Source organism: Bombina bombina, chromosome 1 (genome assembly GCF_027579735.1).
Source record: "Bombina bombina isolate aBomBom1 chromosome 1, aBomBom1.pri, whole genome shotgun sequence".
In the NCBI taxonomy this organism is placed as follows: Eukaryota; Metazoa; Chordata; class Amphibia; order Anura; family Bombinatoridae; genus Bombina; species Bombina bombina.
In genome coordinates this window covers 798,611,854-798,634,290 of record NC_069499.1, presented here as the reverse complement: position 1 = coordinate 798,634,290, position 22,437 = coordinate 798,611,854, and the positions used below count along the sequence as shown (strand labels likewise).

Below are 22,437 nucleotides of genomic sequence, written 5' to 3'. Positions count from 1 at the left end.
AAATATACCAAAATGGGCCTAGATCAATACTTGGGGTTGTCTACTACCCTACACCAAAGTTAAAATTACCCCAAAAAGCTCCCTACATGCTCCCTAATTAACCCCTTCACTGCTGGGCATAATACACGTGTGGTGCACAGTGGCATTTAGCGGCCTTCTAATTACCAAAAAGCAACGCCAAAGCCATATATGTCTGCTATTTCTGAACAAAGGGGATCCCAGACAAGAATTTACAACCATTTATGCCATAATTGCACAAGCTGTTTGTAAATAATTTCAGTGAGAAACCGAAAGTTTGTAAAAAAAATTGTGAAAAAGTGAACGATTTTTTGTATTTGATCGCATTTGGCAGAGAAATAGTGGCATGAAATATACCAAAATTGGCCTAGATCAATACTTTGGGATGTCTTCTAAAAACAATATATACATGTCAATGGATATTCAGGGATTCCTGAAAGATATTAGTGTTCCAATGTAACTAGCGCTAATTTTGAAAAAAAGTGGTTTGGAAATAGCAAAGTGCTACTTGTATTTATGGCCCTATAACTTGCAAAAAAAGCATAGAACATGTCAACATTGGGTATTTCTAAACTCAGGACAAAATTTAGAAACTATTTAGCATGGGGTTTTTTTGGTGGTTGTAGATGTGCAATAGATTTTGGGGGTCAAAGTTAAAAAAAAAGTTGTTTTTTTTTCATTTTTTCCTCATTTTATAAACTTTTTTATAGGAAATTATAAGATATGATGAAAATAATAATGGTATCTTTAGAAAGTCCATTTAATGGCGAGAAAAATAGTATATAATATGTGTGGGTACAGTAAATGAGTAAGAGGAAAATTACAGCTAAACACAAACACCGCAAAAATGTAAAAATAGCCTTGGTCCCAAACGGACAGAAAATGGAAAAGTGCTGTGGTCATTAAAGGGTTAACTAATCAGAGCATGTCATTTTTCGACTATTATGGCCCTTTAAATTACAGGAAAAAAGAGGCAAAATAATTAAAGTGTATTGGAAAGTTATTTATTTCCTATTACAATCTCAATGTGTTTAATGTTCCTTTAAACTACTATAAGTAGTAGCTAGCGCTGTAATGATACAAGCCAGCAGCAGCACAAAATGAAATCAGGACTGGCTTACAAACTTATTGGCTGACACCAAAATCAATCAACTGAGAGGGACATTGCTAAAATTGTTATTAAATAGTGTAAATTTGAACTTAAGATGCCTTTTCAGCCTTTACAGTGATAGTTTTAACTTCACAAACAAATCAATACATTTTGTTCCTTGCATGCATTTGTTCTTTCTTAGAGGCGTTTATCATGGAACAATGCAAAAATTATTGTTTTTTTGTTTTAAATATATCTGAAAACTAACGCATGTGTCTATTGGAGAGGCCACAGCAATTTTTTGGTAAATCAAAAAGTGTATATCATGAAAGAACAATACACAAGCAAAACAGATTGGATACTACCTGAGAAAGGAAACTAGAGAGTAAGCATCAGAGAAAAAGAAACAAAAAACCTAAATAAATTCATACGGTATAAAAGAGTCAAGAATTTTAAACACTTATGGTAATGGTGTTAGTTTTGCTTGAGTAATTTATTCCTTTAAAAAATTAGGTTAGGTAGGATTCCAGTGACGTCAAATGATTCCAGTGTAACAAAAACGTAAAAAAAAAAAATCAGTTAAATCTTCTGTTAAAGATACTGCACACTCCTTTTGGTAATGATTCATATTTAAAGTCCTATCTGGGTTGCAAGAACCAACTTAAGTGCTGCCGGGTCCCTCTTACTCTGTTGCAGCCATTGGCGCTGGTCCCTTTCAAGCATGATCATGGTGACTTTGTGATCCTGGTCACGGCATTGTTTTACCCCAGGACAATTTATGTAGTGCAGCTGCCTGCAGGAGTCACAGCGGTAATGAGGTAAGTTTTCTGGTCGCAGACACGAGTGAGATTGATACCTGTTTCTTTCTACCTCGCTAAGTACCTTCTGCTTCTCAGAAAAACAGAGTCTTAAAATGTTGTGTCCTGAGCCGCTACACATTTCGGACACTGGACATTGTTTACTATGGAACAAGCCGCACTCTATACAGTGTTGCTCTAAGGACGTATCTGAAAAAACACAGTCATGCAAGCTAAAACCTGCCTTGTGCCGTTCTGTGTGACTCTTGGCTTCCATAGGCTCTGAAGCATTCTTTTTATGCGGTAGAAGAGGAACTGAATGGATTTCTTTGCAAAGACCACTCATGTGCTGGTCCAAGTATTCATGGCATTTGTTAGAGAATGAGGGCTGATGTAAAAGTGAGCCTCCATCTGACTCTACATTCCGCTCGTAAGTCTCTGCAATACCTGGTGTACTCCCTTCCAGGGTTAATCTATGAAGTCTCTCCATGCACGCAGTCTCCCCACGACAGCTTCTCCTCTCTCTTAGCAAATCAGGGCCTGTTATCACCCCAGGGAACGCACATGAGAGGATGTTAGACAAGAGACGACACTCAAGCTGAGCAGCAAAAAAGCCAAGTGCAGCAAAGGATAAGACCTTTGCAGGTGGAGGGGTTACCACGCACAAACTGCACAAGTCTGCCTGCAGCTCATATCCTAACCTCTGCAGTGCTCGGAAAATGGCATCCTGTGGAAGGGCTGACTCTAACGCATGCACATAAAGTCCGGAATAGGTCTGAAAAAGAGTAAAAATACAAAACAGATGTTAGAAAAAAAATGTATACTACAAAAGATTATGTATTCATAAGTTTACTAAAACTATTGTGATGACAAATCTCTTACGGCTAGATTTAGAGTTTTGTCGGTAAGGACCCGCGTAGCTAACGCCGGCTTTTTTCTGGCCGCACCATAAAAATAACTCTGGTATTGAGAGTCCACATAAAGGCTGCGTTAGGCTCCAAAAAAGGAGCGTAGAGCATATTTAACGCAGCTTCAACTCTCGATACCAGAGTTGCTTACGCAAGCGGCCAGCCTCAAAAACGTGCTCGTGCACGATTCCCCCATAGGAAACAATGGGGCTGTTTGAGCTGAAAAAAAACCTAACACCTGCAAAAAAGCAGCGTTCAGCTCCTAACGCAGCCCCATTGTTTGCTATGCGTAAACACTTCCTAAGTCTGCACCTAACACTCTAACATGTACCCCGAGTCTAAACACCCCTAACCTTACACTTATTAACCCCTAATCTGCCGCCCCCGCTATCGCTGACCCCTGCATATTATTTTTAACCCCTAATCTGCCGCTCCGTAAACCGCCGCTACCTACGTTATCCCTATGTACCCCTAATCTGCTGCCCCTAACACCGCCGACCCCTATATTATATTTATTAACCCCTAATCTGCTCCCCACAACGTCGCCTCCACCTGCATACACTTATTAACCCCTAATCTGCCGAGCGGACCGCACCGCTATTATAATAAAGTTATTAACCCCTAATCCACCTCACTAACCCTATAATAAATAGTATTAACCCCTAATCTGCCCTCCCTAACATCGCCGACACCTAACTTCAATTATTAACCCCTAATCTGCCGACCGGAGCTCACCGCTATTCTAATAAATGTATTAACCCCTAAAGCTAAGTCTAACCCTAACACTAACACCCCCCTAAGTTAAATATAATTTTAATCTAACGAAATTAATTAACTCTTATTAAATAAATTATTCATATTTAAAGCTAAATACTTACCTGTAAAATAAATCCTAATATAGCTACAATATAAATTAATATTTATTTTACAGGCAACTTTGTAATTATTTTAACCATGTACAATAGCTATTAAATAGTTAAGAACTATTTAAAAGTTACCTAGTTAAAATAATTACAACATTACCTGTAAAATAAATCCTAACCTAAGTTACAATTAAACCTAACACTATACTATCATTAAATTAATTAAATAAAATACCTACAATTACCTACAATTAAACCTAACACTACACTATCAATAAATTAATTAAATACAATATCTACAAATAACAATGAAATAAACTAACTAAAGTACAAAAAATAAAAAAGAACTAAGTTACAAAAAATAAAAAAATATTTACAAACATAAGAAAAATATTACAACAATTTTAAACTAATTACACCTACTCTAAGCCCCCTAATAAAATAACAAAGCCCCCCAAAATAAAAAATGCCCTACCCTATTCTAAATTACTAAAGTTAAAAGCTCTTTTACCTTACCAGCCCTGAACAGGGCCCTTTGCGGGGCATGCCCCAAGAAGTTCAGCTCTTTTGCCTGTAAAAAAAACATACAATACCCCCCCCCAACATTACAACCCACCACCCACATACCCCTAATCTAACCCAAACCCCCCTTAAATAAACCTAACACTAAGCCCCTGAAGATCTTCCTACCTTATCTTCACCATACCAGGTTCACCGATCCGTCCTGAAGAGCTCCTCCGATGTCCTGATCCAAGCCCAAGCGGGGGGCTGAAGATGTCCATGATCCGGTAGAAGTCTTCATCCAAGCGGGGCAGAAGAGGTCTTCCATCCGATTGAAGTCTTCATCCAGGCGGCATCTTCTATCGACATCCATCTGGAGCGGAGCGGCAGCATCCTGAAGACCTCCGACGCGGAACATCCATCCTGGCCGACGACTGAACGACGAATGACGGTTCCTTTAAATGACGTCATCCAAGATGGCGTCCCTCGAATACCGATTGGCTGATAGGATTCTATCAGCCAATCGGAATTAAGGTAGGAATATTCTGATTGGCTGATGGAATCAGCCAATCAGAATCAAGTTCAATCCGATTGGCTGATCCAATCAGCCAATCAGATTGAGCTCGCATTCTGTTGGCTGATCGGAACAGCCAATAGAATGCGAGCTCAATCTGATTGGCTGATTGGATCAGCCAATCGGATTGAACTTGATTCTGATTGGCTGATTCCATCAGCCAATCAGAATATTCCTACCTTAATTCCGATTGGCTGATAGAATCCTATCAGCCAATCGGAATTCGAGGGACGCCATCTTGGATGACGTCATTTAAAGGAACCGTCATTCGTCGTTCAGTCGTCGGCCAGGATGGATGTTCCGCGTCGGAGGTCTTCAGGATGCTGCCGCTCCGCTCCAGATGGATGTCGATAGAAGATGCCGCCTGGATGAAGACTTCAATCGGATGGAAGACCTCTTCTGCCCCGCTTGGATGAAGACTTCTACCGGATCATGGACATCTTCAGCCCCCCGCTTGGGCTTGGATCAGGACATCGGAGGAGCTCTTCAGGACGGATCGGTGAACCTGGTATGGTGAAGATAAGGTAGGAAGATCTTCAGGGGCTTAGTGTTAGGTTTATTTAAGGGGGGTTTGGGTTAGATTAGGGGTATGTGGGTTGTAATGTTGGGGGGGGGGGGTATTGTATGTTTTTTTTACAGGCAAAAGAGCTGAACTTCTTGGGGCATGCCCCGCAAAGGGCCCTGTTCAGGGCTGGTAAGGTAAAAGAGCTTTTAACTTTAGTAATTTAGAATAGGGTAGGGCATTTTTTATTTTTGGGGGCTTTGTTATTTTATTAGGGGGCTTAGAGTAGGTGTAATTAGTTTAAAATTGTTGTAATATTTTTCTTATGTTTGTAAATATTTTTTTATTTTTTGTAACTTAGTTCTTTTTTATTTTTTGTACTTTAGTTAGTATATTTCATTGTAGTTATTTGTAGATATTGTATTTAATTAATTTATTGATAGTGTAGTGTTAGGTTTAATTGTAGGTAATTGTAGGTATTTTATTTAATTAATTTAATGATAGTATAGTGTTAGGTTTAATTGTAACTTAGGTTAGGATTTATTTTACAGGTAATGTTGTAATTATTTTAACTAGGTAACTTTTAAATAGTTCTTAACTATTTAATAGCTATTGTACCTGGTTAAAATAATTACAAAGTTGCCTGTAAAATAAATATTAATCCTAAAATAGCTACAATGTAATTATAATTTATATTGTAGCTATATTAGGGTTTATTTTACAGGTATTTAGCTTTAAAGGGACATTCAACACCCGCTATAACATAATTTCATGTTGTGTAAACAGAATCCAAAATCCGCCTGCACCACATCCCTGCCTTGTTTCTATATATAACGTCCAAGTAATCCTCATCGTTATAGCTTACCGTACTAACAAAATATGGCCGCCTAACTCCTCCCATTGATGCTTCTTCCCCATCACACATCCCCTTCAGGCACGTTCATGTTATTTTCAGATGACGCTCTTCCTACGTCATCGCGCATGCGCATTTATTACAAACCGAGCGCGATCGCAATTACAAGAGCTGTAGGAGTCTTCTATTGCACACTCCTAGATATCAGTGCTAATACGCATGCGCTAAGGTCCGTGAACACGCTTTAATTTTCAGTCCGAGGAATGGATCATGATTGGCTGATCCTTTCAAAAAGAAGGTCCCTACGTAACGGTGGGGGGAGTTAGGCAGCCATATTTTGCTGGTACGGTAAGCTATAACAATGAGGATTACTTGGACGTTATATATAGAAACAAAACAGGGATGTGGTGCAGGCGAATTTTGGATTCAGTTTACACAACATGAAATTATGTTCTAGCGGGTGTTGAATGTCCCTTTAAATAGGAATAATTTATTTAATAAGAGTTAATTTCGTTAGATTAAAATTATATTTAACTTAGGGGGGTGTTAGTGTTAGGGTTAGACTTAGCTTTAGGGGTTAATACATTTATTAGAATAGCGGTGAGCTCCGGTCGGCAGATTAGGGGTTAATAAGTGTAGGCAGGTGGAAGCGACGTTGAGGGGGGGCAGATTAGGGGTTAATAAATATAATATAGGGGTCGGCGGTGTTAGGGGCAGCAGATTAGGGGTACATAAGTATAACGTAGGTGGCGGTCGGCAGATTAGGGGTTAAAAAAATTGAATCGAGTGTCGGCGATGTGGGGGGACCTCGGTTTAGGGGTACATAGGTAGTTTATGGGTGTTAGTGTACTTTAGAGTACAGTAGTTAAGAGCTTTATGAACCGGCGTTAGCCCAAAAAGCTCTTAACTACTGACTTTTTTCTGCGGCTGGAGTTTTGTCGTTAGATTTCTAACGCTCACTTCAGACACGACTCTAAATACCGGAGTTAGGAAGATCCCATTGAAAAGATAGGATACGCAAATGATGTAAGGGGATCTGCGGTATGGAAAAGTCGCGGCTGAAAAGTGAGCGTTAGACCCTTTTTTGAGTGACTCCAAATACCAGAGTTAGCCTAAAACCAGCGTTAGGAGCCTCTAACGCTGGTTTTCACGGCTAACGCCAAACTCCAAATCTAGGCCTTAGTATTTAAGCCTGATGGAAACAGCCACTGGTGGCTGAGAAACGCGTTGCTACTTGTTTTAATATTTTTAATAAAGTAAGTTGATTACTTTTACCACTTGCTGCCACTTTATATCACTTTTTGAAATATCATTTCCGGATTACCATTTTTCTTCGCTGGACTGTTGGAGTATCCTGACTATCTGTGATTAAGTCTGTTGGGTGACTATATTGATCCCAGCCTGCCTTCTTAGCATCAGAGGAGATGCTTCAACAAATGTGAGTGCATTACAACACTTTATATTATCCTGCTTGGGTCATACAGTACTAGGCCATATAGGCACCCAGTGTGTTTTTTACCACCATCTACAGATTATCAAACACCCCCTGGAGGTCAGTCTTCTGGGTGACTGTTACTGATCCCAGACCGCTCCATCTGCACTATTAGGGGTGCTATAGCGCATGTGAGGGTATCTGACACATATAACATTTATCTATTTGTACCATACAATATTGGGCCATGTGGCGCATCTGTCTTCTTATGTTATATTAATACACGTTTTACCTCTGTGAATATCTTATATCTAAGCATCTGCAGACTGCCCCCTTATTTCAGTTACCTGATCCCATCATGAACGATCGCGTGATTTCAATTTTTTACTTATTGGTTTACATTGGAACTTTGTTCCGATGTAACAAATAAGTACGGGCAGAAAGGGATTAACAAGGTCAGTTAAAAAATAAACAAATAACCATGCAAATTATTTTTATTTGTAATACAGTAATAATAATAATAATTTGCGATTTATATAGCGCTTTTCTCCCTGTGAGACTCAAAGCACTTTACAAATATACTGTACCAACATAAAAGACATAAAAGTTAGGAGTTTCTGAAGGTCAGATAAGCGGACTGAATGCCTGATGGAAGGAGGTGGGTCTTTAGCTTTTTTTTTTAAAAGTCTGTAAGGACGGTGCCTCTCTGATTGCGCACGGTAAAGAGTTCCAGAAAGTAGGGGCAGCGTGGCAGAATGCTCTGGAGCCTGAGTTTGTCCTTATTCTTGGCACTGAGAGGAGGGATGTGTTGGCTGACCTAAGTGAACGGGATGGGATGTAGGGTGTCAGGAGCTCTTTCAGGTACTGTGGGCCTTGGTTGTTTAAGGCTTTGAAGGTCAGCAGGCCAATTTTAAAATATGTTCGCCATTTAATTGGAAGCCAATGCAGGGAGTGGAGAACAGGTGTTATGTGGCAGGAGCGAGTTTGATTGATCAATAGTCTTGCTGCTGCGTTTTGTACTGTCTGAAGGCGATGGAGTTCTTTTTTTGGGAGGCCCAAGTAAAGTGCATTGCAGTAATCTAGCCTAGAGGATACAAATGCATGGATTAATGTTGGCATATCATCCGGTGGAATTAAGTGTTGTATCCTGGCTATGTTTTTCAGATGAAAGTAGGCAGATTTTATTACGGAGGAAATCTGCTGTTTAAAAGATAGTCCAGCGTCAATCAGCACTCCGAGGTTTCGTACCTTTGCTAAACTAACGAGTTCAAAGCCTCCAAGCTCCAGGCCAGTTGGGTGATCGTGGGATATTTTTGATGCCCGGGGTCCCCTCACCAAGAGTAACTCTGTTTTGTCCGGGTTCACTTTGAGACAGCTAGCATTCATCCATTCTATGTGGTCTGTTAAGCAACTGTTTATGCGGCATGCTGGGTTTGTAGTAAATGGAGCAAAGGAGAAGTAGAGTTGTGTGTCATCAGCGTAACAATGATACCTTAGGCCATGTCGGTTAATGATGTCCCTCAGTGGTAGTAAGTAAATTGCGAATAGCATGGGAGACAGGATAGATCCTTGTGGAACTCCGCAGGCCAGTTCTGTTGGTGCTGATGAGCTTGATCCTGATATTACTCTCTGTGATCTACCAGCAAGGAAGGATTTAAACCAGTTAAGGACTGTGCCTCCTAGACCACAGATGTACTGCAAGCGCTCTATTAGAATCCTATGGTCACTGGTGTCAAATGCAGCTGGGAGATCCAGGAGGATTAGAATGAAGTAATCACCTTTGTCTCTTGCCATGAGGAGATCATTTAGCACTCTGACTAGCGCTGTTTCAGTGCTGTGGCGGCATCTGAAGCCTGACTGGAAAGGATCGAATATGTTTAGGCGTGATAGATGGGCTTCCAGTTGAGTTGCCACTACTTTTTCAATTATTTTCCCCAGAAATGGGAGGTTGGATACTGGTCTGTAATTAGTCATGCAGTCTGGGTCTAATAAAGCTTTCTTTAGGAGTGGTTTTACCACAGCTTCTTTTAGAGGATCTGGAAAGTCTCCTGTTTTTAGTAAACACTGCACTATTTTTGTGAGGACTGGGGTGAGTGTTTCAATGCATCCAGATATGAGCTGAGTTGGAGCAGGGTCTAAGTCACACATAGTAGGGTGTAACTTTTGTATGGTGTTTTTAACTTCTTTTATATCCACATTTGTAAAAGTGGACCATAAACTGGGGCAGTCTGGCATTCCATTGTAGTGGTTCTGGTGTGTAACTGTTTGGCCTGCTGTGATAGCGGTTCGGATTGAGGAAATCTTGTCTCTGAAGAAGTTCGCAAATGCTTCACATTTATCCTGAGAAAAGTTGGTGGGGCTAAGCATGCATGCTGGTTTGCAGAGCCTTTCTACTGTGCGAAACAGTTGCCTGGGTCTATTGTGGGAGAGTGCAATTTTGCGTGATAAAAATGAAGATTTTTTCTGAGTTATCTTGGATTGATATTTATTTAGATGTTTGGTAAGAGCGGCTTTATCCTCTGGATCATGTGTTCTGCGCCACTTTCTCTCAAGCTTACGTCCTCTTCTTTTCATTTCTCCGATGGAGCTATCAAACCACGGTGCATTGTTGTGGGTTTGGACAGTGCATATGCGAGATGGTGCAATGCTTTCTAGGGTGTCTCTCATGGTTTTTGTAGAGTCGGACTAAGGAGCTGGGGTCTTCGCAGGTGCCCATTAGTTCACTTAGATCCGTATGTAATGCTACATCCAGTGGTGTCACCCCTTTTAATGAGCGGTGTTTGACCAGGTTCTGAGGCTGGTGTCTGGTTGATTGTGATACAATGGAGAAGTGAATGGAGTGGTGGTCTGACCAGGTAACTGGGTTTACAGTTACTGGTGACACTTCTAGTCCAGACTGAAACACTAGATCAAGTGTATGACCTTTTCTGTGGGTGGGAGTGGTGACGATTTGTGTAAAGCCGAGTGTACTCATCAAGCTGAGGAGATCCTGCCCAAGCAGGGATAGGGTGTTGTCAATCCAAGTGTTGAAGTCTCCTAATATAAGCCATCTGGGGTGTTCAAGGATTAAGCCAGCCAAAAGGTCTGGGAGTTCCTAAAGAAATCTCTTCCCATCTCCTGGGGGTCTGTACATTAGCAGTATTCGGAATCCTCTCTCTATTGAGAGGCTGGCAGCTACACATTCAAAGATTGGGTTTTATGATCGGATATTGGTCTGGGATTTAAGGATGATTTTGCACAGATCATAACTCCGCCTCCCTTGCGATCTTGTCTCGGGCGGTGGAACACTGTGTAATTGTCTGGAATAGCTGCCTCTAGAATAGGCCCTGCATTTTCATCTAACCATGATTCTGTGATGCATGCTAATTCGCATGTTTCAATAAGGTCGGAAATAATAGCTGTTTTGTTCTTTATTGATCTGGCATTGCATAGGATTGCTCTGATAGGACAGTCTTGGGATTCTGAGTTTTTGCTCTGTACTTTGGAGACAACGTGTCTTCTAATAGGGATCACACAAAGAGATTTTCTTGATTAATTAATTTTCTTGAGTAATTGTTTTGCATAGAATACTGCAGCATTCACAGCTTCTGAATGAGTCTAACCACAAATTTTAAAATCAGTTGCTGCTCCTTATTCTCTTCGCCACTGCAAAAGATAAATTATCACAAACTCGCTCAGGCTTTGCTGCGTTGCAAGTAGCAATTGTAGGAAGGCAGGCAATCTGCTTGAGAACTTGTCCGTCTGAAACTTGATTCATTTCCCTTTTTATAAATCAAATCACAGGGCTGTGAGTGTTGACTAGTAAACTATCATATTTAACCCCTTCCTGTCGGGCCCTATTTGTCTACATCGGAACTAAGTTCCGATGCAAACAAATAAGTAGAAATTTAAATCACTCAAACGTTCATGCAATCGTGTGATTTCAATGATGGGATCGGATCAGGGAGGAGTGCCTATGACGCCAGATATTACCTCCAGCCCGCAATCCCATTTAGGAAGCTGCTATGGCTACAGGACAACCAAATAGTTAGGACTTTCCATGCCGCCCTAATGGCGCCAAAGCCCAGCACAGTTAGGAGGGCATGGAACGTCCTAATGGCAGGAAGCGGTTGAGTAACAGACCTTTAAACTAAACCTACAGAAATATAAGCATGACATTTGTATTTTAAAGGGACATTGTATACTAGATTTTTATTTGCAGAAATGTTTTGTAGAGGATACATTTATACAGCCCATCTGGGAGTGTTTTTGTAATAATGTATAGTTTTGCTTATTAAAAAAAAATAATAATAATAAAAAAAAAATAATAGCATGCTGATTTTCAGACTCCTAACCAAGCCCCAAAGTTGTAGATGTATAATGGTATCTACAGATTCCTGCGGCTACTATTTGTATCATCTGTCTTTTCATATGCAGGGAAGTGGGGAGTGTCTGATGTTCCTACTTGCCCAGCCCCTTTCACTGGGTGTTCCAGCCTAACCTCGTCCACAGTGCTAAACTGTGAAGCTTCCAAGTAAGTTTTTGAAAGATTTTATATCAAAGTTTTAGATCAGTATCTGTGCATATACTACTTTATAATAGTGTCAATTACATGCAGTTATATGAAAATTGTTGTATACTGTCAATTTAATATGTTACTTCCAATGAAGATTATTTGCTCTATCTCCTTCTTGTCCACGCTGCCTCATAACCTTTTGCAAGATTATTTTGTATAAATTAATTTTTAGATATTTTAGTTGCTGAGCTGGATAGGAGCCTATATAGAAGAGTAGGTTGGGTAGAGTATGATTCATATAACTGCATGTAATAGACACTACTATAAAGAACAATATGCAGATACTGATCTAAAAATCCAGTATAAAAACTTTTAAAAAGTACTTTTGCACAAATAAAAATCTAGTGTACAATGTCCCTTTCAGCCCGAGGATGGAGAATGGCCTCACAGAAGGAACAAGTTCAAGGTCAAGCTAAACGTGAAATCAAGTACAAGTAAACAGCTTCACATTAAAAACAGGACAAGCTTTATTTGTGGTGGGGTAGGTACCAGGTCTGAAACATAAGAAATGATGATAGGACTAGGTAGTAATTGAAACCAGGAATGGACCATGTTAGCAACTTGAGAGCAGTCCCTGATGAAGTGCCTACGGGCAGGAAACCCATTGGACAGTTTCGAGTTCCCCTTGAGCCCTGCTGTACCCTATCTTTTTAACGGATGAACGAATAAAGTTTGTATTTTACCCTCACAGCACTTGCTGTTTCAGGTAACCTGTTGCTCTCTTGGACGTTACTATTTATGCAGCAGCACACAAAGAATTACCTATAAATATTAATATTTTAACAAAGTATCCTTGGAGTAAATCACAATTATATTTACTATACACCTTTCCATTATTTAATTTATTGACATAAAGGTGTTTATTAAAAAAAAAAAAAAACATTTTTAAGGAATACATTCTGAAATGGCCTCTTTAAATGAAACAAGAAAGAAGTGGACTACAGTGTCCCTTTAATACTGAATACATTTAACTTGTATACATTTTATATAGATAGATAATTTACCTTGATTGTCTGAAACTCTTTCCTCCAAGGAGCGCAGTAAAGGTTTAGGGCTGCTTGCTCAAGAACTTGAAATGCATCAGTGAGATGTTGTAAACCTAATTTCAGATCCTGGCAAATCCGGAGACCGCTGGCAATGAGGGAGAAGGCATCGTTGTGAAGAGCACCATGCAACTCTGGTTCCTCCAACAGACGATCCTTTAATAGGTTTGTCAGCTTAATATCACAGCATGGTCCAGGGAGACGTGAATCACAGGCTGCATGCACCCAGGCACAGTACTGTGCAAACAGAGCATCCACACTCATCCTAAGAAACAAGTATATAGAAGGCAGTAAGACACCAGGGACATCAGACTCAAAAATCTAAAATAGAAGATTTCAAAATGAATTACACTGCTTTTGTTTTGTTAACTTGGTTGTTCCTGTGCTAAAAAAATAAATGTGTCCCTATCAGCTAGCAAGCAACAGATACGTCAGTATTGGTTCTACAAACATATGCAATCCTGTTTAAGATTTAATTGAAGATTTAATCCCTGTCTGTAACTGAATGAGCAACCTGCTTATAGTCTGAAACTGGTCACTGCACAGGTATATACTTTAAAAAATAAACAAATAGATGATATGAACATGTCCTCGTTCAATTTAAATTTCAATCTACTTTTATTATCAAACTTACTTCATTCTCTTGATATCGCTTGTTGAAAATCATGACTAGGTAAGGTAAGGACAAGAAATGCTGCTCTGGACCTGACTGGAGGGACAGTAAAGTCAAACTTAAAGGGACACTCAAGTCAAAGTTAAACTTTCATGATGCAGATAGAGTAGCAATTTAAAAAAAACTTTCCAATTTACTTCCATTAACAAAATGTGCACAATCTTTTTATATTCACACTTTTTGAGTCACCAACTCCTACTGAGCATGTGCAAGACTTCACAGAGTATACTTATATGCATTTGTGATTGGCTGATGGCTGTCACATGATGAAGTGGGAGTGGAAATAGACATAACTTTGAAATTTGTCAGAAAAAAAAAAAAAATTATGCTTACCTGATAAATTTATTTCTCTTGTGGTGTATCCAGTCCACGGGTTCATCCATTACTTGTGGGATATTCTCCTTCCCAACAGGAAGCTGCAAGAGGACACCCACAGCAGAGCTGTCTATATAGCTCCTCCCCTAACTGCCACCCCCAGTCATTCGACCGAAGACTAGCAAGAAAAAAAAAAAGGAGAAACTATAGGGTGCAGTGGTGACTGTAGTTTAAAAAAAAAAACACAAAAAAAACACACCTGCCTTAAAATGACAGGGCGGGCCGTGGACTGGATACACCACAAGAGAAATAAATTTATCAGGTAAGCATAAATTTAGTTCTCTCTTGTAAAGGTGTATCCAGTCCACGGGTTCATCCATTACTTGTGGGATACCAATACCAAAGCTTTAGGACACGGATGAAGGGAGGGACAAGGCAGGAACTTAAACGGAAGGCACCACTGCCTGTAAGACCTTTCTCCCAAAAATAGCCTCCGAAGAAGCAAAAGTATCAAATTTATAGAATTTAGAAAAGGTATGAAGCGAAGACCAAGTCGCCGCCTTATAAATCTGTTCAACAGAGGCCTCATGTTTAAAAGCCCATGTGGAAGCTACTGCTCTAGTAGAATGAGCTGTAATTCCTTCAGGAGGCTGCTGGCCAGAAGTCTCATAAGCTAAGCGGATTATACTTCTTAGCCAAAAAGAAAGAGAAGTTGCCGAAGCCTTTTGGCCTCTCCTCTGTCCAGAGTAGACAACAAACAAAGCAGATGTTTGACGAAAATCCTTTGTAGCTTGTAAATAAAACTTTAAAGCACGAACCACATCAAGATTGTGTAATAGACGTTCCTTCTTTGAAGAAGGATTAGGACATAGTGAAGGAACAACAATCTCCTGATTGATATTCTTATTAGATACCACCTTAGGAAGAAACCCAGGTTTGGTACGTAACACTACCTTATCTGCATAGAAAATCAGATAAGGGGAATCACATTGTAAAGCAGATAACTCCGAAACTCTTCGAGCCGAGGAGATAGCTACTAAAAACAGAACTTTCCAAGATAAAAGCTTAATATCTATGGAATGCAAAGGTTCAAACGGAACCCCTTGAAGAACTTTAAGAACTAAATTTAAACTCCATGGCGGAGCAACAGGTTTAAACACAGGCTTGATTCTAACTAAAGCCTGACAAAACGCCTGAACGTCTGGAACCTCAGCCAGACGTTTGTGCAAAAGAATAGACAGAGCAGAAATCTGTCCCTTTAAGGAACTAGCTGACAAACCCTTCTCCAATCCTTCTTGGAGAAAAGATAATATCCTAGGAATCCTGACCTTACTCCATGAGTAACCCTTGGATTCACACCAATGAAGATATTTACACCATATCTTATGATAGATTTTCCTGGTGACAGGCTTTCGAGCCTGAATTAAGGTAACAATGACGATTCGGAAAAACCCCGCTTTGATAGAATCAAGCGTTCAATCTCCAAGCAGTCAGACGTAGAGAAATTAGATTTGGATGTTTGAAGGGACCTTGAAATAGAAGGTCCTGCCTTAGCGGCAGAGTCCATGGTGGAAAGGATGACATGTCCACCAGATCTGCATACCAAGTCCTGCGTGGCCACGCAGGGGCTATCAAGATCACCGAAGCTCTCTCCTGCTTGATCTTGGCAATCAGACGAGGGAGCAGAGGAAACGGTGGAAACACATAAGCCAGGCTGAAGGACCAGGACGCTGCTAGAGCATCTATCAGCGCTGCCTTGGGAACCCTGGACCTGGACCCGTAACAAGGAAGCGTGGCGTTCTGACGAGACGCCATGAGATCCAGTTCTGGTTTGCCCCAAAGTTGGATCAACTGGGCAAATACCTCCGGATGGAGCTCCCACTCCCCCGGATGAAAAGTCTGCCGACTTAGAAAATCCACCTCCCAGTTCTCTACTCCTGGGATATGGATAGCTGAGAGATGGCAAGAGTGAACCTCTGCCCATAGAATTATCTTTGAAACCTCCAACATTGCTAGGGGGCTCCTTGTTCCCCCCTGATGGTTGATATAGGCTACAGTCCTGATGTTGTCCGACTGAAATCTGATGAACCTGACCGCAGCTAGCTGAGGCCAAGCCTGAAGAGCATTGAATATCGCTCTTAGTTCCAGAATGTTTATCGGAAGGAGGGCCTCCTCCTGAGTCCACGAACCCTGAGCCTTCAGGGAGTTCCAGACTGCACCCCAGCCCAGAAGGCTGGCATCTGTCGTTACTATAGTCCATTTTGGCCTGCGGAAACTCATTCCCTTGGACAGATGGACCCGAGATAGCCACCAGAGAAGAGAATCCCTGGTCTCTTGATCCAGATTTAGTAGAGGGGACAAATCTGTGTAATCCCCATTCCACTGGTCTGAGATGTAGGCGGGCAAACGGAACAATGTCCATTGCCGCTACCATTAATCCGATTACCTCCATACACTGAGCCACTGACGGACGAGAAATGGAATAAAGAGCACGGCAGGAAGTTAGAAGTTTTGACAACCTGACCTCTGTCAGATAAATCTTCATTTCTACTGAATCTATCAGAGTTCCTAGGAAGGAAACTCTTGTGAGAGGTGAGAGAGAACTCTTTCCTTCGTTCACCTTCCACCCGTGAGACCTTAGGAATGCCAGAACAATGTCCGTATGGGACCTGGCCTGTATCAGGATGTCGTCTAGGTAAGGGGCTACTGCTATACCTCGCGGTCTTAGAACCGCCAGAAGGGACCCTAGAACCTTCGTAAAGATTCTTGGTGCCGTGGCTAACCCAAAGGGAAGAGCCACAAACTTGTAATGCCTGTCTAGGAAGACAAACCTGAGAAACTGATGATGATCCCTGTGTATCGGAATATGTAGATAAGCATCCTTTAAATCCACAGTAGTCATATATTGACCCTCCTGGATCATAGGTAGGATGGTTTGAATAGTCTCCATCTTGAAGGATGGGACCCTGAGAAATTTGTTTAGGATCTTGAGATCCAAGATTGGTCTTAAAGTTCCCTCTTTCTTGGGAACTATAAACAGATTTGAATAGAAGCCCTGCCCCTGTTCCTCCTTTGGAACTGGGTGGATCACTCCCATAACTAGTAGGTCTTGAACGAAATGTAAGAATGCCTCTCTCTTTATCTTGTTTGCAGATAATTGTGAGAGATGAAATCTCCCCTTTGGAGATGAAGCTTTGAAATCCAGAAGATATACCTGGGAAACAATCTCCAGAGCCCAGGGATCCTGGACGTCTCTTGCCCAAGCCTGGGTGAAGAGAGAAAGTCTGCCCCCCACTAGATCCGGTCCCGGATCGGGGGCTACTCCTTCATGCTGTCTTAGAGGCAGCAGCAGGCTTTTTGGCCTGTTTCCCCTTGTTCCAAGCCTGGTTAGGTCTCCAGACTAGCTTGGACTGGGCAAAATTTCCCTCTTGTTTTGTAGAAGAGGAAGATGAAGCTGCGCCACTCTTGAAGTTTCGAAAGGAACGAAAATTAGTCTGTTTGGTCCTTAACTTGTTGGACCTATCCTGGGGAAGGGCGTGGCCTTTTCCTCCAGTAATATCAGAAATGATCTCCTTCAGTCCAGGCCCAAATAGGGTCTGCCCTTTGAAGGGGATATTGAGAAGTTTAGACTTTGAAGTGACATCAGCTGACCAGGATTTAAGCCATAGCGCCCTACGTGCCTGAATGGCAAAACCTGAATTTTTAGCCGTTAGCTTGGTTAAATGAAAAACGGCGTCAGAAATAAATGAATTGGCTAACTTAAGAGCTTTAAGCCTGTCAAGGATATCATCCAACGGGGTCTCTACCTGTAAAGCCTCCTCCAGAGACTCAAACCAGAAAGCCGCTGCAGCAGTGACTGGGGCAATGCATGCAAGAGGCTGGAGAATAAAAACTTGTTGTATAAAGATTTTCTTAAGGAAACCCTCTAATTTCTTATCCATAGGATCTAGGAAAGCACAACTGTCCTCGACAGGAATAGTTGTACGCTTAGCTAGGGTAGAGACTGCTCCCTCCACCTTAGGGACCGTCTGCCACAAGTCCCGTGTAGCGGCATCTATAGGAAACATTTTATTAAAAGCAGGAGGGGGAGAGAACGGCACACCTGGTCTATCCCATTCCTTAGTAATAATTTCTGAAAACCTCTTAGGGATTGGAGAAACATCAGTGTAAACAGGCACTGCAAAGTATTTGTCCATTTTTCACAATTTCTCTGGGACTACAATGGTGTCACAGTCATCCAGAGTCGCTAAAACCTCCCTGAGCAACACGCAGAGGTGTTCAAGCTTAAATTTAAATGCTGTCATTTCAGAGTCAGACTGAAGTAACGCCTTCCCTGAATCAGAGAAGTCACCCACAGATATAAGCTCTCCTGCTTCAACTTCTGCACATTGTGAGGGTATATCAGACATAGCTACTAAAGCGTCAGAGAGCTCTGTATTTGTTCTAGCCCCAGAGCTGTCTCGCTTTCCTTGTAACCCTGGCAGTTTGGACAATACCTCAGTGAGGGTATGATTCATAACTGCCGCCATGTCTTGTAAAGTAAACGCATTGGACGCGCTAGATGTACTTGGCGTCCCTTGAGCGGGAGTTATAGGTTCTGACACGTGGGGAGAGCTAGATGGCATAACCTCCCTTTTGTCAGTGTCAGAAACCTCAGGTGATAAATCTTTAAAAGCCATAATATGGTCTTTATAACTTATAGAAAGGTCAGTGCATTTGGTACACATTCTAAGAGGGGGTTCCACAATGGCTTCTAAACATAATGAACAAGGAGTTTCCTCTATGTCAGACATGTTTAACAGACTAGTAATGAGACCAGCAAGCTTGGAAAACACTTTAATAAATGTGAAAAAAGCAATAATAAAAAACGGTACTGTGCCTTTAAGAGAAAAAAACTACCACATAAACTGCAAAACAGTGAAAAAAAGTAGTAAACTCTACGAAATTTGTACAGTCTGTATAAGGGACTAAAGCAGCATTGCACCCACTTGCAAATGGATGATTAACCCCTCAGGCCCAAAAACAAATTAGAAAAACTTAAAACCTGTTAACAAACAGTCAAACACACTGCCACAGCCCTGTTGTGGCTCCTACCTGCCCTTAAAAACGATTTTTGCAGGAACAAAACCCTCTATAGAGGTCCTATAAGCCAGAGGACTCCTTCAGGGAAGCTGGATGTCTCAGACTGAAAACGAAAATAGGCCCCTCCCACCATGCACTCAAAGTCAGAGGGCCTTAAAAAAGTACTCCTAGCAGTAATCTAACAAGCCATGTGGAAATTAGGCCCCAAATAAAGATTTATCACCCTCAGAGAAAAAATGTTTTTATTTATAAATCATGCAAACGTTTTTACACTAAGTAATATAGGTTTTAACATGAATATTATCCCTTTTTGCAAGCATGATCCCAGTTGTTGTTAAATCACTGTATCAGGCTTACCTTAAATATACCAGGCACTGTCAGCATTTTCTAGACCTTATCTCTCTAGAAAAAAATATACTGAACATACCTCAAAGCAGGCAATCTGCAGACCGTCCCCCCAACTGAAGTTTTCTTTCCATACTCTTCAGTTATGTGTGAGAACAGCAATGGACCTTAGTTACAAACTGCTAAGATCATCAAAACTCCAGGCAGAAGTCTTCTTCCAATTTCTGCCTGAGAGTAAAAACAGTACAACGCCGGTACCATTTAAAAATAACAAACTTTTGATTGAAGGTAAAAACTACACTAAGTCACCACATCTCTCTTGATACTTCCTTTCTTGTCGAGAGCTGCAAGAGAATGACTGGGGGTGGCAGTTAGGGGAGGAGCTATATAGACAGCTGTGGGTGTCCTCTTGCAGCTTCCTGTTGGGAAGGAGAATATCCCACAAGTAATGGATGAACCCGTGGACTGGATACACCTTTACAAGAGAAATAATCTACTATTGCATTGTCTTTTTATCATGCAAATCTACTGTATTTACTGATCCTTTAAACATTTATGCTTCAGATAGAGCATGCAATGTTAAACAACTTTCCAATTCTCTTCTATTAATAAATTTGTTTTGTTCTCTTTGTATACTTTGTTGAAACACATTTGTTGAAACACATACCTAGGTAGGATCATTCATGAACAGTAATGCCCTACTGGGAGCTAGCTGCTGATTGGTGCCTGCTCATATATGTTTCTTTCCTTTGGCAAACCTGATGTGTTCAGCTAGCTCCCAGTGATGCATTGCTGCTGTGGACCTGACTGGAGGGACAGTAAAGTCAAATGTTTATGAGTCACATAGAGCATGCACTTTTAAACAGCTCTCCAATTAACTTCTATTATCACATTTGCTTTGTTCTCTTGGTATTCATTGTTGAAACATATACCTAGATAGGCCCAGCTTGATGGTTACACATATATGTCTCTTGTCATTGGCTTATCTGGTGTGTTCAGCTAGCTCCTAGTAGTGAACTGCTCCTGGACCAACTTAGGTTTACTCTTCAACAAAGGATACCAAAAGAACAAAGCAATATAATAATAGAAGTTAGATAGTTGTATAAAACTATACACTATCTGAACCATGAAAGTTTCACTCTTACTTTATTGTCTCTCTAACTAGGAGTATAACACTCCCAGCTGCTATGGAATTTTTAGGTGATATACAAATAAATAATTTTAATAATAATATTAAACAGATTATTACATAAAAGTAACAGAGAAGAAAAAAAAATTACCAAACACAAATAATTCCCTTTTAGCATTTTTATGCATCTTTAACAAACTGATGATCATAATACACATTTTATTTTTCTAAAAACTTTATTCTAATGCATTATAAGAACTTTATCAATTAAATGACAACACAATGCTGATACAGGGAATTGTCCTGCTTTTTCCCTTATCTGAGTGAGATCTTAAACTCTGTCATCAGCCAATCATTTTGAAAATTAGATAATCTAGGAACATTTAAAATGCAAATATTTGTTAATATATAAAGCTTTGATTTAAAAAAAATGCTTCCTCATTAAAAACCTCACTTCTTACTGTCAATACTTTAACATAGAAATTTGTGAAGTCTCATTGAAAAACCTACCTATTTAATGGTCACACCACCCAGCTGATTATACTGACAACAAGCTAAAAAGTAAGCCAATATTAAAAGGGACAGTAAAGTTAGTTTAATGTCGCCAAAATAAAACACCGCTTTATGTAGTACAACTAATGATAATGAGTTTGATCTTACTTATTTTTAAACACTTAGCTTGTTTCCAAATAATATTTACAACTTTGTTTCCAGCAGTAACGACTCTGTAGACAGCCCTCTGGTAAATACATGCCCCCTCATTTAATAGTTCTATAGCAATGTGTAAAATATGCATATTACTTATCACAGTGTGCGCTTTCACCAGCATGCGCAACGTGAAATGTTCTTTATGTCCTTAACGACCTGTAATATGGTAACTGACGAACCTAGAAGCTTGTTAATATAGGGGTATTAAAAAGTAGAAACACTAACCTACTGCTGTTATTTCAAAGCAGCAGCTTCTCAATTGTGTTATTTGCTAGGACAGTGCTCCCGCTCTATTGCTCCCAGTCTTGCAACTAACGCGGCACCCAGTATGAAGAGGCGGAGCTTTAGTATGTGACACCGTTAAGTTAATAAAACAGGAGGACGGACTTGAAAAGAGCTGCAGGAACATGATGAAATGCAATAACAGGGTGAGTAGTTGACAGAATCATATTAGATGATAGATATTATAGTTATAAATGTTAAATATTTCAGAGTATAATTTATCACAGAGGAAAATATATTTGCACAATTTGAATCTTCCTTTCATATTGTGATTCTACTGATCCATAGCGTGATCTGGGAAACATACTTCAAATAGTGTGTTACATTGTCTTGTAATGGGATAACTCCGTATTTGTCCCATAAAAACGTCCTTAACCGCTTGCAGTCAAACTATTTTGGTTATTCAGACTCAGAACATTCTACATAAAATTTCTGTATAAGCTCTAACACATGACAAATAATTATTATCAGTGTTATTAATGTATTATTATCATCATTAATAATAATAATAATAATTAATAAAATGAACATCACATCAGAAAACTGGAGTAACCTTTTAGCCAGTTATACATGTGGGATAAGTCCCTTAGCCCTTTAGTCCCTTTGTCAGTCACATACCCACATCAGTCTTCAGATTAGACCCTGGCTCTACAGCCCCGCTGTCAGTCACATACCCACATCAGTCTTCAGATTAGACCCTGGCTCTACAGCCCCGCTGTCAGTCACATACCCACCAAAGTCTTCAGATTAGACCCTGGCTCTACAGC

The 22,437-nt window shown here is 40.4% G+C and overlaps 1 protein-coding gene across 2 annotated transcripts in view; it reads right to left on the bottom strand.

Annotated features, from left to right (window-relative positions):
- Positions 1-1,008: 1,008 nt before the first annotated feature.
- The window catches only part of SPATA2L (spermatogenesis associated 2 like), a 36,054-nt gene continuing 14,625 nt past the window's right edge, over positions 1,009-22,437 (bottom strand). Inside the window, exons 2-3 of one of the 2 annotated variants that reach the window (XM_053692127.1) lie at positions 13,098-13,401; positions 1,009-2,680 (exon numbers count right to left, since the gene is read on the bottom strand). In XM_053692127.1, coding sequence (XP_053548102.1) covers positions 1,739-2,680; positions 13,098-13,400 — 1,245 coding nt within the window. In that variant the 5' untranslated portion in view covers position 13,401 and the 3' untranslated portion in view covers positions 1,009-1,738. Of the gene's footprint in view, positions 2,681-13,097; positions 13,449-22,437 lie in introns of those variants that run through there. The other variant, XM_053692118.1, reaches the window with a different exon arrangement.